Raw genomic sequence first — 26,182 nt, 5'->3', positions numbered from 1 at the left:
AAGAGAACACAGCAAAAACATCAGTCCTGATGTTGGCTTTAGGTAACAGAAACTGTCATACGTTGATGATAGGAATGTAAATTGCTACAATATTTTTGGAAAGTAATCTGGCAATATAATAGGTTTAACCTTATGAAATTGCTATTTCTTTAGGTCAAAGTGGTTGAATATCAACAGTTTCATATGATTCAACCTAATACATTAAAAACACATATTCTTTGACCTAACAATCTCACTTTTGGAAATCTAGCCTATGGGAATAAAAGCATTAGAAAGTAAAGCTCTCCACACAGGGACACATCGCTGCACTGTTGATACTGAGAAAGGAAAACAAAACTAGAGACGTCCTCAACATTGAGGAATCAATTATCATGCACCAAAATTATTCAACATTACCCTAACACTTTTTTTTTCTTGCTTTTTGCTCCCCCAATCCCCCCAGTACATAGTTGTGTATTTTTTCAGTTGTGGGTCCTTCCAGTTGTGGCATGTGGGATGCCGCCTCAACGTGGCTCGATGAGCAGCGCCGTGTCCGTGCCCAGGATCGTAACTAGCAAAATCCCGGGCCGCTGAAGCGGAGCGGGGGAACTTTACGACCCGGCCACTGGCCAGCCGGCCCCCAGAACTATTTAAGTAACAAGTTCTATCTGTCTCGTGGAGAAATGTCCATGATGTTAAATCAGGAAAAAAGGTGCAGAGTACCATCCCATTTTTGGTACTCTGATCCCATTTTTGTAAAAACGGGGAAAAAAGCCCTTCTATATGTATGTCTGAATGATTGTGCAGAAGGGAGTGGACGGGTAAACACTACACCGACGACTTTGGTCACCTGAAGGAGGGGGTAATGGAGGAAATGAAGGGGACGTTTTCAAGTTCTTTAAACATCTTCGCGTTGCTTCATTACTTACATTACACAATTGACAAGGATTGCGCTAGGAGTTGGAGACCGTGTTAGATGCCTGGGACTGACTTAGGGCCAGTGGGGAGGTCAAAAGATTGTTACTGAGAGCTGGTGTTTATTAACTCATTTTATTCTTCAAAAAGACATTTAATTTTCATAAAGCAGTATTCTTATCCCCATCTTGCAGATGAGTGAACTGAGGTAGGAAGAGATCACGTAACTCACTCAAAACTGCACCACTAGGAAGTGGGGGACGCAGGCTTCGAACCAGGGTAGTCTAAAACCAGCACCTCCGCTTTGCACACAACCCCTCCGGGGACCACCTCTCCTCCCCGAGCCGGGAAGGCCGTGCCAAGGGCGGGATGTGGCAAGGCTGGGATGGCGGGAGGCGCCTCAGCTGCAGGAGCGCTCACTCCCACCTGGGAAAGTCTGAGAAGGACTTACAGAAGAGGCGACGTTTGAAGTGGCTCGTGAAAGGTAAAGAGGTGTTCACCAGTGAGAGCGGGGACGGGCGGACAGGGGGCCAGCACCCGGGCACGGGGGTGGAGGCGTGGACGCCGGACGAACTGCCCGGCAAAGGAGGAGCCCGGGACCAAAGGCAGCCTTGAACCAGAGCCGGGCAGCGGCCCTGGCTTTGGCTCTTCCCTGCCTGGGCGGTGAGCCACCGCTGGTACTCCCACGCAGCATCTTTCCGCCACGTTCCCAGTGAGGAAGCTGGTGCAGGGTCCGTACCGCCCCGGCGGGGCTCCGATGGGGGCTTTTACTACCGGAAGCACCTTGTACACACACGCACACACACACTCCTCCGACCCTGGTTTTCCCTCGGTGACCGCTCGGGGTCCGGGCAGCTCCGCCCCCGGGGAAGCCGCACCCTCAGCGGCAGGAAATAAATCTCCGCCCCTGGCACTGTGCTGCGCAATTCCAGCCGCTTTCTCTAGCTGGTGGATTCCACGAACTCTTGTAAGTAAACATTCCCAACCCCACGAGTCTTTCCCGCTGAGTTTCCAGACTCCCCTCTTGCGGAGCGCGTGCGCGTTCCTCTCCCTCTCCATGGGCTGAATACCGTCTGGGTCTTGCACTGGAGGAAACTTGGAAGCAGGTGTCCCGATTCATGCCTGCCGGGCCCTGCAGGTTCTTGGAGAGATCGGAGACGGGTGCTGGAGGGAAGAGCGTGGCCTGGCTGCATTTCGGCCGCACGACAGGGCTGCCTGCACCGGGGAGGCGGCTAAGCCACGGAACTTGCGGGACTGCAAAACTGGGACAAGTAGGGAAGGAGAAGAAAGTCGGGGTCTGAATTCGGTTAAAGGGCACGGAGGCGGGCGGGGCGAGGAGGCGGGAGCTGGGGGCGAGTGTGCCTGCGCCAGGCACCGCACCTGGCCCCCGTCCTCTGATCGGGGGGCCGCTCCCTGAACCGCGCCTGCTTCTGCGGCGACCCCTTTTCATGGGGGCTTCTGGACTTGTGGCGAGTTCAGAATTCGCAGCGGCTTACCTTTTTGGGAAAAGAGACAAGAAGGAACAGCGTGGCTGCGGATCGGACCGCCCCTGACTGTTCCCTTGCAAAGCAGAAGTGCCCATTCCAAGTTATAATTATTCCTCTTACCTGCCTCTGGTCCCTAGACAGAGTAAAATCGCCGGCGCCTGCGGTCGTGTTTATAGCCTCTTAGCTCGTGGGGAAGGCACAGCTCCCATGTGATGTGGGGAAGATCAGTCCCAGCAAAATGTGCTGACCCAGACAAATGTGCTCAGGGCAGCCGGAATCATCCGGTCTTGGTTCTATGTGGGAGTAAGGTCAAGCTCAAACAAATCCTTGATTTCCGCTCTGGTGCCAAAGAAGACTCGTGCCTGGAATGGGGTAGAGCAGCAGCGCCCCCCCCCCCCCCCCCCCGGTGGTGTTCAGGTGTTCCTGAGACTGCCTTAGAACGCGACTGAAAGATGTGCGTGGTCTTCTATTCGACTCTTTGTGTTTAACACTTTTTCTTAGGATTTGCTTCACGTGAAGAGAGAAACGAAATATTTGCACGCCAGGTTGCTGTTTAGTTCCCTCCAGAAACCCTAGCGGTGGCTGGGAAGCATTTCTATATCGGTTCACATTTTCCTTGGTCTTGGAGATTTCTGAGGAAGCCTCAGTTTTCTCTTCTGCACACTGCACACCAGCAATGATAATAATGCCTATCGTATAGTGAAGTTATGAGGATAAAATCAAAGGATGCATATGAAATGCTTAACACAGCAACAGAAACACACCGAATACAAAATAAATGTGATTGATGTTCAATGATAATGATGAGAAGTAGATGATGGGTAGACACTGCTCTCTGTTTTCAGTCCCGTATGGCCTCCACTAGGGAGCCATAATAATCCAGTCACTTCACGGCAGTTGACTACCTGTTTACTGTGTTCTAGAAGCTTCAGGATGGTTCATGCTAAGACCTGGATCCTGAAGAAGCACTTTGAAGGCAGCCCTACTAATAGTAACTTTGAGTTGAAGACAGTTGAACTCCCACCCTTAAAAAATGGAGGTAAGTCATACTCATAAGATTTGAGTTGGAAGAGACTGTATCAGTTAGATTTTGCTACATAACAAGCTACCCCCAAATTTAATGACTTTGATCAATCATTTATTAGTTCACAATTCTGTGGATTGGCAGTTTGGACTGGGTTAAGTTGATGGTTCTTCTGTAGCTCTCACCTGGGCTCAATAGTTAATCTAGGATGGGCATCACTTACATGTCTAGTGGTTAGCAGACTTTCTACTGAGATGCATGTCTCAGTTCTCCTCTATGTGGCCTTTCTAGCAAGCTAGTTTGAGCTTTGTTTCCACAGTGGTCTCATGGATATGGAGCAGCAGGAACTGGCAAGTCCAATGTGCAAGCACTTTTCAAGCTCCTGCTTGTATCATGTTTGCTAATATGTCATGTCAAAGCAAGTCACATAGCCAAGCCCAGATTCAAGGGGTAACAAATAGACTTCTTGATGGAAGGAGTGGCAAAGAGGCCCGCACACAGGGATGGGAGGTATTTGTGGCCATTTTGCAATCTGCCGCAAAGACGTTTTCAAGATTGTCTGTGTGAAGCCTGGATGTCATGTTGGGGGATCCCTCTGCTTTTCTTGGTTATTGAAACTCATCCTTGGGTGCAGTTCTTCATGATTTTCACCAGACCACGGGGAGGGTTTCCCCTCTGTCCTGGTAGCCCGATGATGACAGTGGGGTAAGCACTGCCTAGCAGCTGTGCACAGCTCAGAATATCCCTGTGAGCAGACAAGGAGGGAAAACCCCTCATTCGTCACTGAGGAGCCTCCCGTCCACTTCGGGGAGATGGGGGGACAAGATAAACCTAAAGAAATCTAAGGGAAAGAAATAGCAACACACCCCATAACATGTTTGGAGATTAGCTTTGTAGAGCACATTATAAGGGGTATCTGTAAGGGGTGTTTACAGGTAGGTAAGCTTTGAGAAAAGGGCATGCAATCAAGAAGCATGGCAGTTATGGGCCCCATCTAAGTTGAGGTAGCCAGGACTTGGACTCAAAATTCCAGAGAATGCATGCATCAGAGTCACTCCAGCAAAATGCGTGTATTTTTTAATACTAACTGGGGCTTGTGATGAAACATTATGTGAGCACTGTAACATAGTAGTTACAAATGTGGCCCTGGGCAAGTTACTTAACCTAAGCTTAAATAAAATGGAAAGAATAATTGTTGAGAATATCATATGACATAATCCATGTAAAGCATGGAGTGAGTGCTGAGTAAATAATAATAATAATAATGTAATATTATTGTTATTAACTAGGATAAGCCAAAAATGAGAGCCCTTCTTGTCTCTTCAATAGAAAGCACAAACAAAAGGGCAATCCTGAAGCAGAAGGATTGCCTGTGTTTATTTAGAATGCCAAAGACAAGGCACCAGGCCCTCAGTTTCTAATTGCCTGTTGAATGCTTTATTTTGTAGAGGTCTTGCTGGAAGCTTTGTTCCTCACCGTGGATCCTTACATGAGGTATTATTTTCCTCCTAAAGATTCTTATGTTGTGTTTTGGACCCTATTTTGAAGTAGTCAGTCTGATTCAAAACACTCATTTCTCCCATTTTGGTATCAGTGATGGGATTCATGGATGCTCATCTCTTGCAGGCAAAGGTCTGAGAAGCTTGGGGAGGGACTCCCTCGCCTCTTTATTTTACAACCATCTCCTATCTTAATGTGCACAATTTGCCTCTCATTGCTCACCGGAATTGCTTCCCAAAAAAGTAAAAGAAAAAAGAAGCCAAACTCCAATGTGTCCACTTCACTACTGGCAAATATTTGGGTAGAGGAAGATGCTAAGACCAGAATTAGATTTTCTTGCCTTCCGTTTACCTGTATCCTTTTAATTTAGGTAATATGCAGTTGACTCAAATGTGTGTATTCAGTAAACAAGGGGAGGGAAGAAAAGCTTTCATGGGCCACTAATTTCTCAGTAATTTTTTGCCTAGGTAAATAATATAGCCATTGTTCTTTTAAATCTTTTTTTTTCATAACTGATTGCTAGATTCAAATCTAAAGTGAAAAATATGTTTTAAAATGTTAACTAGCATTTCTTTTTGTGTGGCTAGTGTTTTGGGTAACAAGTACCCAGCAGTGTCTGGGTTATGTTCTTAAAGTCACTGGTAGAAGCTCATCCACAATGAGCATGATGGAAAGATTCTCATGTTCATTTTATAGAAAAGTTCTCTCAGAATGCTTCTTTGGGGTTACAGAGCAGAACTATAACAGCCTTCCTCCCACATTTCACCAGTTGTTCTGCCCTCCTGTGTCTGGTTTTGTTTCTGTGCACACTTCCCCAGCAGTTTTCTGTTTGGTTCGAAACTCAAGACCGTTTTTCCCAGATGCTATTATGTATTAAGAATGGAATTTTGTTTTTTGCTTTTTGTTTTTCAGAATAGCGGCGACAAAATTGAAGGAGGGTGATGTGATGATGGGGCAACAAGTGGCCAGGTAGTTATTTCCATTTGTTCCAGTGCTTGGAAAATATGTCTTCCGTTTACCTCCTGCTGGGCCCGCTCTCTGTCCATTGCTCCTACAATTTCTTCAGCCCACGTGGTTCACGCACTGTCTGACCTTGGAAATAACTTGGGAAGTCTGACCCCTTCCTGACTAATTCAGGGACGGAAGGGTGTGAAATTGTCATCATGTCAACTTCATTTTGCTATCCTTACTTTTAATTACTAAAAAAATTGTATTCATCCAGGTCATGATTATGGTAAAAATTCAAATAAAATAAAAATTTATATCTTGGAAACTGAAAGTTCCTCCATCATCTGAACCTTGGAGATGACTGTTGTTAATGTATTATTATTTCAAAAGTTGTTCAGTATGCATACTAATATGTATAATTTTTAATGGGATTAAATGCCCTTCAGCAAATTGCTTTTTCTCGCTTACTATGTGATGGATATCTTTGGTTGACAGTATATAAGTATACTACCTACCTTTTAATGGCTGCAGATTATTTCATTCTTATCTGCCATTTAATTAATCTACTTCTGATAACAACTGTTTCCAATTTTTTTCTACTACGAATAGTTCTGCAAAGACTATGTATGCATCTATCTGCATGTCTCTGTGTATTCTTTGCCCACTTGGATGAATGTTTCTTTACATTGAATTCTCAGAAGTATAAATTCTAGGTCAAAGAAGATGCACATTTTTTTTTAACTTTTTATTGAGATTATGATAGTTTACAACCTTGTGAAATTTCAGTGGTACATTATTGTTTGTCAGTCGTGTAGGTAAGATGCACATTTTTTAATGTGAAGAGATGATGATAAATTGCTCTTCAGAAAGATTGTATGAGTATCCACTCCCACCAGTAGGGTATTAAAGAACCTGTTTCTCTCATACCTATATGCCCATTGCTTACCATCAATCTTGGAAATCTGAGATGAATATGTTGATACTTCATGCTTAGTTTAATTTGAATTTCTTTCATTATTAGTGATGTTCACATTCTTTTTGTAAATTCATTAGCAGTTTTCTTCTCTGAATTAGCTGTTTATGTGCCTTGCCTTTTTCCTTTAGGTCTTTTCATCTTTTATATTGATTTGTAAAAGCTCCTTGTGTGTTAGGAATATTAGTGTTGCCAATATTTGGGTCTTTGTTTATCTTTCTCCTGTGCCCAATCCTAATTTAAAGTTTTTATGTGATAAAATTATTAATATTAGTAATTATGACATCTTGGTTTCATTACATGATAAGAAAGGCATTCTCCCCTCCAAAATGGCTAAAATATTTATTCATGTTTCCTTCTAGTATTTTATACTGTAATTTTTACATTTAAATCTTGGAGTCATTTAATTTTTATTTTGGAATAAGGACTGAAGTGTTTATGTCCAACTGACTAGCAAGTTATAATACCATTTAGTGAAATCTTATTTGAATTTTTATTGGGATTTTGATGACTTTATAGATTCATTTAGAGTGAACTGATTTCTTTACAATGTTTTTCTCCAAGCACAAGGTATATCTCTCCACTTACCCATTTTTGTCTTATGGGCCATTACCAATTTTCTTTGTATAGGCCTTACACATTTCTTGCTAAGAATCAAAGAAATGAGCATATATTTATGTTTGCTGAGTTGGCAAAGTTTTATTTTTTTAAAGATAATACCTTGTGATGCAAATTTTGTGATACAATCATACATTAAGGGTGGAGGCAGAAGTTGGCATAATCTTCTAGAAAGGAATGTGGCAATATGCAGCCAGAGTTACGAATGTTTTAATATCCTTTGACCTAGTAATTCCATTTATAGAACTATTACCTAAAGAAATAATAAATTCATATTTATGAATATTAATTGAAGTATAATTTACACTAGGAAAAATACTGGAAATAACCTAAATGTCTAATAATAGGGGAATAATGTAAATTCATTACAGTTTTTGAAGGATTCTTACCAACATGGAAAAAAAGTATAACTTATATAGACTAGTATAATGTTGAGAGAGAAAAATAAGGTTACAAAACACATAAAATTACTTTGATTATGTAAATACATATAATTTAGACTTAAAAATATATCAAGATTGCCATAAAATACACCAAAATATTAGCAGTTATCTTTGTATTGTGGTATTAGAACTGCTATTTTTATTTTATATGTTTTTAATTTGCTAAAATAAATGTGTGTTATATAACTTTATGGTCTGGAGGAAGACAGTAAAAAAAGGTAAGAGTGGGAGATGATGGAAGAAAGAATCAGCAAATGAGACAGAAAAGGAGCAGCTTAGAAAAAGGGGGAAGCAAAAAGCCTGGAGAAATCAGTATGCTGGAAACCAGTGGGGAAGAGTTTTGGGTGACCCACGGGGTTGAGTACAATAGAAAGGTAAAGTCAGATAATGAATGATGCTGGTACACTAGATTTTGCACCAGGGGGTCGTTGTGACCTTAGTAGACTAGTGGGGGTGGAAGACAGGTTGCATTGGGTCATCAAGTGAAGAAGTTTGGCTGTAAAAGGAAGAAGAGAGAAGGAGGAGGTGGTTCCTTTATTTACTGAGGGAAAGGGATAGTCAAGAGGAAAATGTTAAAGATTCAGAGAGAGGAAGATGGTCCCTGAGGAACTGAAGAGGCTGGTATTCAGGGTACCTTGAGCCAGAAGATGAACACCTCTTGATTAGAGAAAAGTGAATGAGAATAGGGACAAATGCTGGACCAATTGACAGAATTCTTCTCTGTTGGCTCATATATTTTCTCAAGGAGAAGGAGATACCAATGGCTAAGAATTAAGATGGAGAGATGCAGTACGGTACTCAATCATGGACTGTCAACTTCAATGCCGTTTTGTGTACATTAACCATACACCATCCTGACTCCCTTGAAAGGGAAGAGGGTTCGCATGTCTCAATGTGCTTTATCTTTCAGAGTTGTGGAAAGTCAAAACTCAGCCTTTCCAACAGGAACTATTGTACTGGCCCATTCAGGCTGGACAATGCATTCCATTTCTGATGGAAAAGCACTGGAAAAGCTGCCTACAGGTTGGCCAGACACGTTACCACTGTCTTTGGCTCTGGGAACAGTTGGCATGCCAGGGTGAGTTTCGTGGGTATATTTCATTTGTTTGAATGCCTGACATTCTGGTTTTCCAAAATGGTTTGTCCAGAACTTGGTCAACAAGAAGAGACTTCAGATATTATAGGCTCAGGGGCTGATTAGAGAAGATGGTGGGACTAGGAAGGGAAGAAGAGTAGACTACGGTTGGCCTTGGCACTGAAGGAAAATCAGGTCACACACCCTCAGGTACAAAAAGAAAGTGCCCGTGAGAAGCAGCATGCGGCACGATCCCTCTCAAGTAGCTGGCAAATAGCAACAGAAAGGAACCAGCTCCTCTTCTCGATGGAAAGGGCTTGGCTTCACTCCTCACACATCTCTGTCTCCATTTGAGAGTTTAAAATGAGAAAGAGAGTTGACTACTTTGACCTTTCTATACGTCCCTCATTCCTCACCTTTGCCTATTCACATCTGCGTTTCCTGAGGTGTAAGGGGATCTGAAGTTTAAATAACTGAGATGAGTCACAAGTTCAGTCACTCAGCTTGGCACAGTAAAATACTCAAGAGTCTCTTGGCCTTATCCCTCAGGAAGACTCGTGGTCAGTTCCTGCTGTGTCTGCTCTCCAGCTCCCAGCTGCACTTTGGACCTCAAGTTTCCTTTTATGTCCTGGAGAAGCAAGGTTGATTGAATTCCTTTTGGAGTCCCCAAAACTTTCCTAGCCTAGAATTCATTTATTTCCTTTCTTTCTCTAAGTTGTGTGATCTTTTTATTCCTTCCTTCCTTCTTCCCATTCTCCTTTTCCCTTTCTTTTTCCCACTTTGAAAGACTTCTAAACAATGAGATGGAAATATACACCCCAAACAATCAGCCTCTAGCAAACACCAGTCCCATACACCCCAAGTTCATATTGCACTCAGAATTTGAACTCCTCAGAATTGCCACAGCCAAGAGACAACATTGTGAAATTAGAGGATACTTAACACCGTCTTACATTCAATTAGTGAGCACTAAGCAGTCTTACAGCACTTGCTGGTCTTTCCTGCCTGCCTGTACCCTCTCAATGAGAGGTCTCCCTCCCACTCTGCTGTCCCATCACTCTCTGTAAATTGTGAGCCAAGTGTAGGAGCATGGGCATGAACGTAGACATGAGGAAACCTCGGAGCAAGTCTCCCGTGACTTAGGTGGGGAGAAAATAGTTTGTAAAATATTAGATTTGAATCCTGTAACAGAGGGTAATTTATTCATTTGTGTGTATATTTCTCACTCATCTCTTCCGAGCCCCTAAGGACTGTACTCCCACTCCAAACCATCAGCTTTACACCATTGAGTGGTTTCCCAATGACTGAGGGGAGGAGTTTTGCCATGTTACTAGCCTCCAACAACACACCACCCATCCTTTGAGAATTCCTGCCGTTATGAGCCACTTACCAATGGGATGGGTCAACCCTTCAAGAATGCTGGAACTTCTGCTATAGACTTTGAAAGAAGTTGAACCTTGAAACCTAGGGTGTCTTTCAGCTGTTCAGACTCCAAAGATTTAATGTTCCCCCCAAAGTATTGCATTCTTTCCTTCACCAGGGACCTCTGCTTTCTCAGTTAAGCTCAAAGAGTTCACGTGTTTTGCTCTCCAACCTGTTGATTCTATCAAGTTCCACTTAGTCCAAAGTGTACCTTTAATTTTCCCTCTAGGATTTCTTTACCATTGGCTTCTCCATCTTAACTCTATTTTATTTTTAAAAAGAGGTAATGTTTGGGAAAGGCCTTGTGTATCTTAGTTCATTATGTCTAATTAAAAGTTGACTCTGGAAATATCTAGAAGGGAGATTGAGGGAGAAGGGATACTGGTTATTGTGGGTGGAAGGACACAATCAGAAAGTGTACCTTCTGCTTCTCTTTTGGAGTTAGGTTAACTTGCCTAGCACACTCTGGTATCAACATTCATTAAGGTGCTGGTTCTCAGTTGCTTGTATTCATGAGAATCACCTAGAGTCTCATTAAAATTCGGATTTGTGCATCCTAGTATTTCTGAATCAGTGGGTCTGAGGTGGGGCCTAGGAATCTAAGTTTTTAATAAAACTTCAGGTGATTCTGACGCAGGTGGTGCTCCATCCATCTTTTGAAAAAAACTGCATTAAGGGAATATTCAATATTTGGCTCCTCAGAAAAGGTGCTGTCTGTGCCTTTCACCGCCTTCCCGTCAATGCCCAACTCTAATGGGCCCCCAAATACAGTCAGAGGCTGAGGAAGCTTAAGTTATGCCAACATGTAGTTTCTGTTTTATATAGAAATAACTTTACACGACGTTGTCTGAATTTTTGCAAGTGGCTTACTAATCGCCATAATGGATATAGATTTCATGGGCTCGGACTCAGGAGTGCAAAAACGTAACTTAAAATTTTTCTACTACTGTACTTCATTTCTATCTCAAGCCCTCATCTCGACTGGCAGAGTAAATAAAACCTCAGTTAAACGCAGTGATTTCTCGGATCATTTCAGGTTTAAAACTCGGAATTTCCTTTTTCTTCTCTCTAGGGTTCATGTAAAAGCTCCGAGGGCTAACACAAATTCAGTGTCAGAAGAAGGGGCACGACTTCTTGATCTTGATCTTAGTCTTATGCTGGTCTTCTGTTCAAAGTGTGACTTTCCCCACTGAGTCCTCAGCCACACCCCCTTCCAGCCTGGCAGTCCACTGGGGTGTGGTGCTTTCTTCACCGAGTCCCCATCAGCACTGTCTGAGCTGCATCTTTGCAGGCCTGGGAGTTCTTTCCCTGCAGGTTAACTTCGACCTCTCACTTGGGCTGAGATGGGGAAATTTCAGAAGTTCTTCCATACCACTTTGGAGCCATGGAAAACTCAAGGTGTTTCTCTCTGACCCTCTCATGCCTGGATACCTCATACATTATACCTGCTCTGTGGCTCTGGCACCATGATGACGTGGAGGCTTTCCCCATGAAGCTCACCATCTCCCTAGGACTTAAATGGGAATGAGGCACAAGTTCTCTATTCTTGGATCCCTAAAATTTAGGGAGAAACCTATCTTCTTTTGCCCCTGAGACTTGGCCTGGGGTAGCCCCTTTCCAGCCAACTCTCCATCCCTCCCTAGTTCCCACCATCTTTATTCCTATCTAGGGGTAGGGAAAGAGGAGGTGGACTATTAGTGGTTGGCAATATTCATTTCCTGTATTTTCTGTCTTTTACCTGGACCCATGGCACTGGGCTACTGAGAAGGCCTTCAGGGTATATCTGAATGATTTATAGGAGAAAGCTATAAATGTATCCACATGTCCTTAATTTTCTTCCCTCAGCCTAACAGCCTACTTTGGCCTACTTGAAATCTGTGGTGTGAAGGGTGGAGAAACAGTGATGGTTAATGCAGCAGCGGGAGCAGTGGGCTCTGTTGTGGGACAGATAGCTAAGCTGAAGGTAAGTGTCTTCCTCCAGTAACAAACATGTACCGGCACCCACAGTGTGCACTGGAAATGCCACAGTGAACACAGCCAACCTTCCGTAGCCTCAGAGAGTTTACTCTAGTGGATCTTGTTTAGAAGTCGGAGACTGGGAATGATTGAGAAATGGGGAGAATGAGGAAAATGGTCTAGCAAACATGACCTGAACATTATTTGATAACATTGCAGGTATCAAGCCAGAAATGGCCTCTGTCTAGAGTAGTGAGTTTGGAAGCAGTAACTATTTTCAGAGTTCTTACTGCACATTTCTTGCTACAGCTTAATCTCCTTCCTTCATGATTACCACCAACCATAGAAGGAGGGACTTGAGATCAGCCAAAGAGAGTCATCACCCACATGGCCCCACTACAAAGGCTGTTGCAGTCAGCCCAGAGCAGTGGGGCCATGGCTTGGGAACTAACCCCTGGGAGGTACCCAGGGCACAGAAAAGTTGGCTCTGATTTGGGCAGGTGCCTGTGCTGAAGAGATCTGATCTGATGGTGAGGGTACACGGCAGCAGGCAGCTCAGACGTGGGCAGGACGTATCACATAGTGGCAGTCTGGTTTGGCTGATCTTTTGCCAGAGGCTGGGATGCAGGATTCAGGACGAAGTTCCTAGGAAAAGATAGGAGGAATACAGATGAGTACAGGGCTACAACCAACAGCCAAGGCTTCGGGCTGGTCTCCAGTGCTACTGGGAACTTGGAATACAAATAAGAGATGAGGCTACCATAGAGGCTGCAGGGAGAATTTATTTCAATAAGTAAATTAATACATAGGAATAGATGTTGAATTTTATCAAATGCCATTTCAGCATTTATAAGTTAACTTTGCAGTTAATGAATTACATTAGTTTTCCATTCTAGCATTCCTGGAGTAAGCTTTATTTACCTATGGTATATTATGGATTTATCCCTTTGGATTTGATAACAATTTAAATGGAATTTTTGCATCTATATTCATAGGCGAGTTTGGTTTAAAGTTTTTTGTTCTGAACTCACCCAGTGTTTGGCTTTGGGTTATGCTAGACTTACAAAATGAATTAGTAATATTTCCAAGATTGAAATTTTAAATGTTTTATTAAAACTAGAAGTGATTTTTATTTCAAAAGTTTGATAGGACTTACCCTTAAACCTATTCTTTTAGAAACTCCACTGGAGACTGCCATGATAAGAAGTTTGTGCTTACTCCTTAAAGCAGTGATGTGATTAGTTTTGCATTTTAGAGAAATCCCTTTGACCTTGCTAGGAGAATAGTTTCTAGGGACACAATACTAGAAACAAGATGTCCAATTAGGAGGCTCTTAGAATAATTCAGATGAAAATTGTCATGCACTGACAGTGGAGTGTGGAGATCAGAGCCAGGATTTTAAAATATACAGTAGAAAAGAATAAAATCTGCTTTGGGGCTGGCCCCATGGCCTAGTGGTTAAGTTTGGCACATTCCACTTCGGTGGCCCAGGTTCAGTTCCCGGATACAGACCTACACCACTCATCAGCAGCCATGCTGTAGCAGCATTCCACATACAAAATAGAGGAAGTTGGCACAGATGTTAGCTCAGGGCAAATCTTCCTCAAGCAAAAAGAGGAAGATTGGCAATAAATGTTAACTCAGGGAGAATCTTCCTCAGCAAAAAATAAATAAATAAAACCTGCTTGAGGGTATTATACCAAGTGAAATAAGTCAGACTGAGAAAGACACATACTGTATGATTTCACTCATGTGGAATCTAAAAAGAAACAAAACAAACAAATGAGACAAAATGAACTCATAGATACAGAGAACAGATTGGTGGTTACCAGAGGGGAAAGCGGTTCAGGGTGGGCGAACTGGGTGAAAGGGGTCAAGTGTGTGGTGATGGATGGTAACTAGAGCTTTGGTGATCATTTTGTAGTGTATACAGATATCAAATTATGCAGATGTACACCTGAAACTTCTACAATGTTATATACCAATTTGACCTCAGTAAAAAAATTAAAAAAGGGGGGCTGGCCCCGTGGCCGAGTGGTTGAGTTCGCGCGCTCTGCTGCAGGCGGCCCAGTGTTTCGTTGGTTCGAATCCTGGGCGCGGACATGGCACTGCTCATCAGACCATGCTGAGGCAGCGTCCCACATGCCACAACTAGAAGGACCCACAACGAAGAATATACAACTATGTACCGGGGGGCTTTGGGGAGAAAAAGCAAAAAAAATAAAATCTTTAAAAAAAAAAAAATTAAAAAAGAATAAAACCTGGTGATTGGATGTGGATAGTGAGAGAAAGGAAAGCATCTCCTATGACCCACATTTTTCAGGTTTGGATAACTGGGTGGTATCATTTACTAAAACAGAGAATAGAAGAGGAATAAGAAGTAAGAAGCAAGGAAAGTACATTCCATTTTAGACACACTGATTATCAGGTCCCTCAGGCGATCCAAGTGACGACTCTCATAGGTTATTGGAAATACTAATTGGGAACTCAGGAGAGAGGCATGGCTGGAGTTAACAGATGAGGGAATCGTCTGCATGAAGGTGACAGTGAGGTCGTAAGAGTAAATGAGATCATCCTATGTGAGCATAAGGTTAGAAGGAAAACAGGACAAAGGATGGAGCTTTTGCAAAATTTTTTCTTGGATCATGTACGAATGGAAAAAGTATCTGGCAGCCATTGTTTGCAGATACATGCATGAACCCAAAGGTCTCTCCCCAATTGAAAGTGCACAGTGGCTCACATTCTGGTCTTCACAATACATTCAGAGCTTTCAATAATATCAGAGCTTTCTGAAGAGCTGCTTTCTATGTACCAATACAATCTCTAGTCTCCTCCTGAAAGTGTTTTTCAGAAGGCTCTCCAGTTCCTCTATGATTAGGCAGCATCTAGTCCAATGCTTTAGGCCAAATCAAAGAATAAGGAGACAGTTACCAGGAGGGCTGTCTGATATGAGAGTTCCAGAACTGAGCCAAAATTATAGTCAAGAACCACTGCACCCACAGATAGCACACAAGTCATTGCAAGGGAAGAGAAGCCCAAAACTAAAATAAGAGTCCAATGAATAGGTTGTCAAGCCAGCAGGTTGAAACGAACTATAAACCACACAAACATAGGCGGGATCTATTGGGTATTCAAAGGAAGGTGAAGTTATGGTTGGGTTGTAGGCTAGTTCAGGGACTAATTTCACCTCTGGGGCCTGTTGACCCATTATGGTATCCTCCTATATGTGGTTCAGCACCCAGGAGGGTGTTCCTGGGGAACCTGACCATTCTAGACTAGGAGGGTGGAGTTGGTCCATGCATGTGGCTTATAAATGGTTTCCATTTTTCTCCTCATTTAGGGCTGCAAAGTTGTTGGAGCAGCAGGGTCTGACGAAAAGGTTGCCTACCTTAAAAAGATTGGATTTGATGTTGCCTTTAACTACAAGAAAGTCGAGTCTTTGGAAGAAACTTTGAAAAAAGCCTCTCCTGATGGATATGATTGTTATTTTGATAACGTAAGTACAAATTGTACTTAATATCTGATTTACTAACAAAGTACTCTAAAAGGAATATACTTCTGGCGTTTCCATCTAAAATATATGAAGAGGGGCCGGCCGCATGGCTGAGTGGTTAAGTTCGCGCGCTCCGCTTCAGCAGCCCAGGGTTTCACTGGTTCGGATCCTGGGCACAGACATGGCACAGCTCATCAGGCCACGCTGAGGTGGTGTCCCACATGGGACAGCTGGAAGGACCCACAACTAAAATATACAACTATGTATTGGAGGGATTTGGGGAGAAAAAGCAGAAAAAGAAAATAAAAAATAAATAAATAAAATATATGAAGAAAGCGCATATGTCTTTTTTAAAAAAAGTTTTATTGAATTAATTCACTCATTTAAAGTATAGAATTCAATGGTTTTTTGTATAGTCACAGAATTGTACAACCATCACTCCAACCAATTTTAGAACATTTTCATCATCCCCAAAAGAAATGCTGTACTCCTTAGCAGTCACTCCCCACTTCCCCCAGAAGTGGTCTTTTGTGACTAGCTTCTTACACTCAGCTTGTTTTCTAGGTTCATCTATGTTGTAGAATGTATCAATACTTCATTCCTTTTTATGGTCAAATAATGTTCCATTGTATGGATATATCACTTTTTATTTATCCATTCATCAGTTGGTGGGCATTGGAGTCATTTATACTTCTTGGCTATTGTGTATAATGCTGCTATGAACATTCATGTACAAGTTTTTGTGTGGACATGTGTTTTCATCTCTCTTGGGTATACACCTACAAGTGGAATTGCTGGGTCATATGTAACTCTGTATTTAACATTTTGAGCAACTGCCAAACTGTTTTGCAGTCCTCAAGATATTATTTGACATTCTCACCAGCAATGTATGAGAATTCCAATTTCCCCACATCCTCACCAACACTTACTATCTGTTTTCTTTTTTTTTTTTTAAGATTTTTACTTTTCCTTCTTCTTTCCAAAGCTCCCCAGTACATAGTTGTATACTTTTAGTTGTGGGTCCTTCTAGTTGTGGCATGTGGGAAGCTACCTCAGCATGGTCTGATGAGTGGTGCCATGTCTGCGCCCAGGATCCGAACCGGGGAAACCCTGAGCTACTGAAGCGGAGCGCGCGAACTTAACCACTCGGCCACAGGGCCGGCCCCATGTTGTTTTCATTATGGCTATCCTAGAGGGTTTGAAGTGATGTATCACCGTGGTTTTGATTTGCATTTCCCTAATGGCTAATGATATTGAGCATCTTTTCATGTGCTTATTGGCCATTTGTATGTCTTCTTTGAAGAAAGTCTATTCAAATTCTTTGCCCATTTTTCAACTGGGTAATTTGTTGAGCTATAAGAGTTTTTTTTTTTCTCTCTCTTTTCTTCTTTTCCCCAAAGCCCCCCACTACATAGTTGTATATTCTAGTTGTAGGTCCTTCTAGTTCTGCCACGTGGGATGCCACCCAGCATGGCCTGATGAGCAGTGCTAGGTCTGTGCTCAGGATCCAAACCAGTGAAACCCTGGGCTGCTGAAGCGCAGCGCGGAAACTTAACCACTCAGCCACGGGGCGGCCCCACGAGTTCTTTATATATTCTGCATACAAGTCCCTTATCAGATATAGTCAATTCTCAGTATTCCTGGTAGTTACATTCTATAAAGTCACCACAAACACTGAACCATTGCTCCTAGGGCAAGTATGTATATATATGCACATATTTCACATAGATTACAATCTTAAATCCTAAAAACCACTCCTCCTGGTAACTTCTATTTTCTATATTTAACAAAAGAGAAAATGAAGTTCAGAAGTGTTAAGTAATTTGCCTGAGGCGCCCCACTAACTAATCCTCCCAGAGCTGGGATTCATACCCCATCCAACTGGCCCCAAAGTGGGAGCTTCTTGAGCCACTCTGCACTGCCCCCTACTGGTAATCTCTGTATGAGAGCTTCACAAAGAAGGCAGAGCCATGGCTTTGTCTGACCTTGGCTGAGAACTTTGTGTCTCTTTCACTGCTCTGTGCATGTCTGCAAATGACCAAGGAGAGCTCTGTGAATACTGATTTGGGGGTCATAAATAAATTTTAGCAAGTAGTCCAATTTGCAAATATGGAATACACTAATAACGAGGATCAACTGTATATGGTCTGCAAATATTTTCTCCTATTCTGTGAGTTGTCTTTCACTTTCTTGATGGTGTCCTTTGGAGCACAAAAGTTTTAAATTTTGATGAAGTCCAATTTGTTTTCTCTTTAGTTGCTTGGGCTTTTGGGTCATGTCTAAGAAGGCTATGCCTAACCCAAGGTCACAAAGATTTAGTCCTGTGTTTTCTTCTAAGAGTTTTATAGTTTTAGCTCTTACATTTGGGTCTATGGTACATTTTAATTGTTGTGCACAGTGTAAGGGAGGGGTGCAATTTCATTCTTTTCCATATGGATATCCATTTGTTCTGCAATATTTGTCAAAAAGACTATTTTTTTCTCCTATTGAATTGTCTTGGCACTCTTGTTGAAAATCAGTTGACTGTAAATGTAAGGGTTTATTTTTGGACTCTCAATTCAGTTCTATTGATCTACATTTCTGTTCTCACACTGTCTTGATGAATATAGCTTTGTAGTCAGTTTTTGAAATTGGAAAATGTGTCCTGCAATTTTGTTCTTTAAATGCCTCTTGAGTATTTTTCCATACTTTTAGATAAGGCAGTGAGATTACTGAATTGATCAGAGAACCCCAAAATATAACAAAGTAAAATTTATAAGTTATATAATGTATGTCCCTCCAGTCAAATGGAAATGCTCAGTTTCTAAGATCTTTCTCCAAATGCAATTTTCTGCTCTGTTGTGCTAATTAGTGGTGCTGCTGCTAAAACAATTATTGTGAAATGATAATTGTCACTCAATGATTCTCCTGAATCTTCTACTGTTATATTATTTAAGGTTTGTATTTTCGGTTCTTTTTTGCTGAGGAAGAGTCACCCTGAGGTAACATCTATTGCCAATCTTCCTTTTTTTGTATGTGAGCTGCCATGATAGCATGGCCACCGACAGACAAGTGGTGTAGGTCCATGCCCGGGAACCGAACCTAGGCTGCCAAAATGGAGTGTGCCAAACTTAACCACTAGCCACGGGACTAAAGTGTTTTTGGTTTTTTTGGCTTGTCTGTTTAGGTAGGTGGAGTGTTTTCAAACACTGTTATCTGCCAGATGAAGAAATTCGGAAGAATTGCCATATGTGGGGCCATCTCTACATATAACCGTACTGGCGAACTTCCCCCAGGTAATGAGCACATGCACATGGTCACAGATGTGGGAAGACTGGACAAGGAGAAGATTTGCAGATAGGGTATAGGCCAATGACTATCAAGATATTTAAAAGATTTCCTGATATTCTTGATGAAATAGTATTTATTAAAATAATAATATATAATGTTATATATTTGTGCTAAATCATCTTATATTAGATTTTGATACAGAGAAATAACAGGATCTGAAAATATGGAAGAAACACTTACAGTTATTAGAAGTTTTAGTTTTTACTTATTGTTTTCGGCAATGTTGTAAAAGATAGCCATGATTTGATTAAGAAACAGAACACCTTGGTCTGGCTGGTTCTTCAGGATATTTGGGATATTGCTGGTGGTGTGGGGGATGGGTAGAAGGTGACCATGTGGGTGAAGGAAAAAACAGGCTGCCGTTTCCTTCAGACAGTCGTGGGCAGTGCTTCCTAGAGCAGCAGGGCATCTGGGCCTCACCAAACTGACAATTTCCACTAAAAAAGAAAGGAGTGTGCATTTCCCCTCCATTCCTTGATTGTCCTTCTTTTGTTTCTCCCGTGCCCTGCCGTTCCCTCCATCCCCCCTCCTCCCCTCTCCTTTGCCAAGACCACCCCTTCCCACCTCCACAACCACAGACGCCCAAAAGCAGCACCAACTAGAGAACTATATTCATTAAACCCCAGTCCTCTGAGAGAGGTTGCACAGGCCTCTTAATTTACAGATGGGGAGATGAATGGCTGAGAGGACCAGAGACTCTTCAAATCCTAATAGCAACAAACCCAAAACAAAGACAGGTCTTCCAAACTCCTCATACAGAGTCCTTTTCTGCTACAATTCTGTGCAGAAATTGTAGCTGTTGGTGAGACAACAGATTTACCTGTGATCCAAAAAGGGGAGAAGGAAGAACAAAAAGGGAATCTTCCAGTTTATCATCAGGATCTAGGCAACCATAAACAAATTGGTTATTCATCCTGTGATGGGCTTGACTCATGGGAATGAAACCTTCTAGCCCTCCCACAGTTGCACCAAGACAGGTGGGTGAGGGTGGAAGGGGCTGAAGGAAGGACAACTTGTAGATCCCCTCTTGGGCTGTGAAAAATCCAAGACGCTACCTTCTCCCAGAAGAAAACTCCAGACGCACTTGGCAATCTTACTGTTAGGAACTCTTTTTCCCTATATTTTTCTAATTGATGCTAAGCTAGAATCATGGGAAATCTTTTGCCTGCCAATTGAGCAAAGCTCCAGGATACATTTTCTTGACTGCAGTCCAGTTAGGTAGAGCCAAATATTTTGGCTATAGTAACTTGATCCGGTCTTTTTAGCAATTAGTCTTTGGAAGTTCAGCTGCTCAGATAGGTCTTTGAGACGTCAGCTGGCCATGTCCATCCCATTGTAATCAGATGGGATTCTGCCCTGGCTCTGATCTCCAGAAATGCTAACATATTTCACTGGTAGGGTAGCTCAGAGGCAAGTAATTATTTCCCCAACCTTAATGCCACGTTTGTTTTTTGCTCTCAGTAAAGAAACCCGCACTCCCATCGGGGTGGACAAGCTCAGAAACAATCCTGCCTCCTCCTCCAAGAGGAGGAAATGAGGATTCAATCCTTAGCCCCAAAAGCAAAGAGAGATATGGTTGGTGTGGGTTGTCTGAAGAAGCACTCTTTCTGGAAGACCAATCTAGCATTTAGATGTGTCACTCTCTTATGTCACTCACGTCCCACTTATCTTGCCTCAGTTTCTATTGGTTCAAGACCAAAAGAAGCCCCACTTTTCTGACTGCTAATGTTACTTTTTTTTTTTTAAGATTTTATTTTTCCTCTTTCAAAGCCCCCTGGTACATAGTTGTGTATTTTTTAGTTGTGGGTCCTTCTAGTTGTGTTATGTGGGATGCTGCCTCAGCATGGCTTGATGAGCAGTGCCACGTCCACGCCCAGGATTCGAACCAGCAAAACCCTGGGCCACCGAAGCAGAGTGCACAAACTTAACCATTCAGCCATGGGGCCGGCCCCCACAGGCTAACTCTTGATATCCTGAAATGGCGAGGGCCGGGGCAGGTGTGGGAGTTGCTGAGCCTCTTGATCTCTTCTCTCTTACTGGCTCTTAGGCCAGGGGTGCACGCTAGTTTTGCATCTGCTTTGAGAACAGAACAGAAGGGAAATAAGGGAAAGAGGGATGCAGAAAAGTCAGGTTTATGCCATAGAGCGACTGCTTTAAACCATAAAGAAGAACATGCGAAGTATTGGGAATATCAGGGTATTCATCCTTGAGTAGCACAGAACCATTTTCACATGTTCAGACCTCTTTCTCTTCCACAGAACTGTTTGGGAAGTTTCTGGTGGGCTTTGCTTCTGGCTCATGAGGGATGAACATTCCCTGGCTGCCCGGTCGGTGCAAGGACTCTGAGCGTGTGTTAGTTTCCTATTGCTGTTCTAACAAATTACCACCAGTTTAGTGGCTTAAAACAACACAGATTTGGGGCCGGCCCCGTGGCCAAGTTCCTGCGTTCTGCTGCAGGCGGCCCAGTGCTTCGGCGGTTCGAATCCTGGGCGGGGACATGGCACTGCTCATCAGGCCACACTGAGGCGGCATCCCACATGCCACAACTAGAAGGACCCACAGCTAAGAATATACAACTATGTACTGGGGGGTTTGGGGAGAAAAAGGAAAAAAATAAAAAATCTTTAAAAAAAAAAGAAAAAAACAACACAGATTTATTGACTTACTCTTCTGGAGGTCAAAAGTCTAGAATTGAGCGGCAGGGCTGTATTGTTTCTGAAGACTCAACAGGAGAGTCTCTTTTCTTACCTTTTCCAGCTTCTAGAGGCTGCCTGCCTTCCTTGGCTCATGGCCCCCTCCTCCATCTTCAAAGCCAGCAGTATAAGATCTTCAACTCTCTCTCTCTCTATGCTCTCTACTTCCATCATCATGTACTTTTTCATGACTGACTTTTCTGCATCCCTCTTTCCCTTACAAGGACTTTTGTGATTATATTGGGCCCACCTGTATAATACAGAACAATCTCCCCATCTGAAGGTTCTTAACTTAATCCTATCCGCAAAGTCCCTTTTGCCATGTAAGGTAAGATACTCACAGGTTCTGGGAATTAGGGCATGGACATCTTTGGGGGCCATTATTCTGCCTACCACAGAGTGCGTGTTGATTTGTGGGCAGCCCCATGGATCAGAAAAGAGTGGAGGAAATGGAAAAGGAGGCACTAGGAGGACAGGGACGCGACTTGCACTGCTCATGTTTTCACCATGGCTACCACCCTGGACCCTGTTGCCCAAATGTGCCCTCCTCTTCACAGGCCCACCCCCAGAGAATATGATCTATCAGCAACTCCGCATGGAAGGGTTCATCGTCACCACCTGGCAAGGAGAAGTCCGCGAGAAGGCTCTGAAAGACTTGCTGAAATGGGTCTTGGAGGTAAGGGGCTCCCGAGCCACTCCCTGCAATTGCGCACGAGATCTTATTCCCTTTTGATGCTGTTGACTCCATTTCCACTGCAAGTACAGGGCCATCTCACTGCACCCATTATAACAAAATTCCTACAAGTGTCTACACTTACTGTCTGCAGTTCCTCTCTTCCCACTCTTTCTTAAACCCACATAGCAGGCTTTTGCACTGTTGCCATGCCACCAAAATTGCTTTTCTCAAGGTCGCCGATGTCCCTCCCATTGTGAACTCCAGTGGTCAATTCTTAGCCTCACTTGGCTGTGGGGAGCATCTGACTCTTTTGGTACACTTTGGTTTTCCTCACTGGTTGGTCCTCGTCAGACTCCTCTGCCAGCTTCTTTTCTTCTCTCCAGGTTCCTAACAGAGTGTCCCAAGGCATGGTCACTGGGCCTGTTTCTTCTCTATTCACTTGCTCTCTAGCCCTTAGTTGGCCCATCCAGGCTCTTGGCTTTAAATGTCACTAGTATGCTGACAGCTCCTAACTGTCTCCAGCCCGGCCCTCTGTTCTGAGCTCTGGACTGCTCAACAGCCGCACTTGGATGTGTAATACGCATCTCCGACTTAGCATGTCAAAAACTAAATATGTCTTCATCTTTCCTGCCAAACTGGCTTCATATACAGACCTCACCATCTCAGTTATGGCAACTCTACCCTTCTAGTTGCTCAATCCAAAAACCTTGACACCGTCTTTGATTCCTTTCTTTCTCTCATAGCCATGTCTCATTTGTCAGGAAGTTCTGTGCCTCAACTTTCAAAATACATATGGAATCTGACCACTTCTCCCACCTCCATGGTTACCACCCTGCTCTGGACCACTGTCTCGTCTTGCCTGGATGTTGCAGTGGCCTCTGTCTGGCTTCCCACCTCTGCGCTTCTGCAGACAATTCCCAACACATAGCATAAATCAAACCTTGTCATTCTTATGCTCAAAACCCTGGAAAGCTCCCTGTTTCACTTAGAGTAGATCCAAAGTGCTTATAATAACCTTCACGGCTATCCACGATCTGGCCCCCCTTACCTCTCTAATTTCATTTCTTAGTGTTCACCCCCTTTCTCACTCTGCCCAATCCCTCCTCCCACCCGCCACCTGCGCTGTGGCTGCCTTAGTTCTCTCACCTCCTTCAATCTTTGCTAAAAAAGTGTCTTCTGAAGGAGGCAACTTTTTAAATGATCCTTTTTTTTACATTTGCAACCCCCCCTTCATTCTTGATCCTCCTTACTTTAATTTATAGAAATTATCATCTTTTAACATAATATATACCACAATTCACTTATTTATTATATCTATCACCCATCGCCCTCCCATGAGAATGTAACCTCCCCGAGGGCAGCAATGTTTTCTGACATATCCCCACCCAGAACAGTGTCTGAATCAGTGTGGGCACTAGATGAATATCGTTGAATGAATGAATGTTAGAGGGGCATCTGTTTGTGCGGTGACTCTTCCAGGTGTTTACAGCCATGGCTTTAGATCAGAGGAGGAAGCCAACCCTTTTCTCCTGCGTTGTGATCTTTTTCCCACCTCACACCATGTAGAGTTTCAGTCAGCAGAAATCTGAATAACCAAAGTGCATTATTTTAGTTTCAGAGGGGAAAAGTGGTATCACACTTCCTAATTCCTGGCTTTATGATCATTTCCCAATTCAAAGAAATAGATTGCTCCACTGGCAGGCACTGGAGCTTGGCATTTTTCCCAGTCTAACACTTGGAGTGCTGGATTTGTGCTGGATTTGGAGAGCTGGGAAGAGCTGAATGGTTTTTAAGTTCCCAGTGTGTAGCCTCTTTGTCCCTGTTGGTGAAATCGAATCTAGACCCTCTGTGACCACAGCTGACAACAAGAAACCACTGGGCTGGTGTCCCTACTGCTTCCTTCTGACAAAGTGAACCTAATTATAATTTTGTTTTAAGTAACTAGTGAGCCACTCTAATTTCTCTCTCATCTGCTTTTTTTTTTCCTCATCCCTCCCTTTTTTAAATACACTTTTTATTTTAGAATAGTTTTAAATTTACAGAAAAATTAGATGGTAAAGAGTTCCCATACCCTGTGTTCTATACTCTAATTTTTCATATTATTAACATTTTATATTTTCATGCTCTGCTTTGACCTTTAAACTGGGTTATAGCTTTTGACACTTTCCAGGTTCTTTGCCTCTTCAAGAGTACGAATGAGCTGGGGCTTTCGAGTGAGGGATTCAAATCCCAGCTTCCCTACTTACTAGTTGAGTGACCTCAAGCAAATAGTCCCTCCATAAATCCATAATGGTACCAAACCATCACTGGGAAACGTTAGGAAAAAATGGTATCAGGTAACACAGGTCTCCACATAAGACTCCTTCAAAAGAACAAACTTGAAAATGTAAATTAGTTCCACTTAGCAGACTGTGCCTTGTGGGAGAAAGAGAAATGAAAAGCCTTCCTCTCTGAATGAGCCCTTCCCTCCCATGCTCTTAAATGAATGTTAAACACGTGTTGAAAGAATCTTGGCTTGAAGGGAAGAGCAATGATTAGACTGCAAGGGTATTTACATTTCCTGAACGGGCTCTGCCTCTTCAGTGGTCAAATGGAGGCAACGGTGCTACCTTATTGGGCTACTGGAAGGATTAAAAGAGATAATAAATACCCTGGAAGGATACCCCTTTCTCCCTCGACTTCCACCTCTTATAAGATCATTACATTATTAACCTTTTCCACACAATTTACTTAGAAATTGCTTAATCACTTTCCCTTGTGACATTTCTCCTATTGTTATACAGTGATCTGACGCCTATTATTAAATCCTTCTTGTGTGTACTTTGTAATGTTACGTACACTGTGTATGTGACTGTGCCCCCAAAATGACTATAAGCTCACGGAGGACAGGGCTACCATCTTATAGTTCCAAGTGTCCCATGATGTACCTGATAAATTTGTTGCGAGGATGAGAAGAGTGTATCATGCAGAATATGTAATTAATCTATTATATTTGTTGTTGTTTTAATACAGGGTAAAATCCAGTACCATGAACACATCACTGAAGGATTTGAAAACATGCCAGCTGCATTTATGGGAATGCTGAAAGGGGAAAATTTGGGGAAAGCAATAGTGAAGGCATAAAAAAGTGGCATATCAGGGGCCAGCCCTGTGGCTGAGTGGTTAAGTTCGGGTGCTCTGCTTTGGCGGCCCAGGGTTTCGCTGGTTCGGATCCTGGGCGTGGAACTAGGACCACTCATCAAGCCATGCTGAGGTGGCACCCCACAAAGAACTAGAAGGACCTACAACTAAGATATATACCTATGTACTGGGGGGCTTTGGGGAGAAGGAAAAAAAAAGATTGGCAACAGATGTTTGCTCAGGGCCAATCTTAAAAAAAAAGGCACATGGAATCTGGAGATTATTTGGATGATTAATTTCTTTTTAACCATTTTCTAAAAACATATACTGATAGGGGAAAGGGGGTTGGGGGGAGGGCACTAGGGGTGAAGTGGTGTACCTATAACATGACTAATAATGATGTACAACTGTAATTTCACAAGGTTGTTAACTTTCATAACCTTAATAAAAAAATGTATACTGCCTTCAGTATGTAAGAAATAGTAATTGTAATGAGTTTGATCAACCTAATAAAATACATTTAAGTGGTA

At 42.8% G+C, this 26,182-nt stretch overlaps 1 protein-coding gene and 1 long non-coding RNA gene across 6 annotated transcripts; one reads left to right on the top strand and one right to left on the bottom strand.

Annotated features, from left to right (window-relative positions):
* Positions 1 to 1,010: 1,010 nt before the first annotated feature.
* LOC139079576 (uncharacterized) lies at positions 1,011 to 2,702 on the bottom strand. Of its 2 annotated transcripts, none has more exons than XR_011533296.1 (2): positions 2,502 to 2,702; positions 1,011 to 2,390 (listed from the first exon to the last, which is right to left on the bottom strand). It is a non-coding gene; the product is annotated as an uncharacterized lncRNA (long non-coding RNA). The 2 variants fall into 2 exon arrangements; XR_011533297.1 differs by having other exon boundaries at positions 1,011 to 2,156; positions 2,502 to 2,660.
* Positions 1,496 to 26,182, top strand: PTGR1 (prostaglandin reductase 1). 4 transcript variants are annotated; one of them, XM_008513378.2, is made up of 10 exons: positions 1,496 to 1,861; positions 3,305 to 3,420; positions 4,854 to 4,899; positions 5,818 to 5,874; positions 8,798 to 8,965; positions 12,230 to 12,347; positions 15,681 to 15,836; positions 19,000 to 19,108; positions 22,414 to 22,532; positions 25,545 to 26,182. In XM_008513378.2, exons 2-10 carry the CDS (start codon positions 3,315 to 3,317, stop codon positions 25,653 to 25,655), a joined length of 990 nt encoding a protein of 329 aa, XP_008511600.1. In that variant the 5' UTR covers positions 1,496 to 1,861; positions 3,305 to 3,314; the 3' UTR covers positions 25,656 to 26,182. The 4 variants fall into 4 exon arrangements, with proteins under 4 accessions (XP_008511600.1, XP_008511610.1, XP_070451135.1 ...); XM_008513388.2 differs by having other exon boundaries at positions 1,502 to 1,861; positions 3,308 to 3,420; XM_070595034.1 differs by lacking the exon at positions 1,496 to 1,861 and adding an exon at positions 1,864 to 2,165 and having other exon boundaries at positions 3,308 to 3,420.

This window comes from Equus przewalskii, chromosome 26, assembly GCF_037783145.1.
Source record: "Equus przewalskii isolate Varuska chromosome 26, EquPr2, whole genome shotgun sequence".
NCBI classification, from domain to species: Eukaryota; Metazoa; Chordata; class Mammalia; order Perissodactyla; family Equidae; genus Equus; species Equus przewalskii.
Note: the sequence above shows the minus strand (reverse complement) of the source record. Positions and strands in the feature narration are given on the sequence as shown.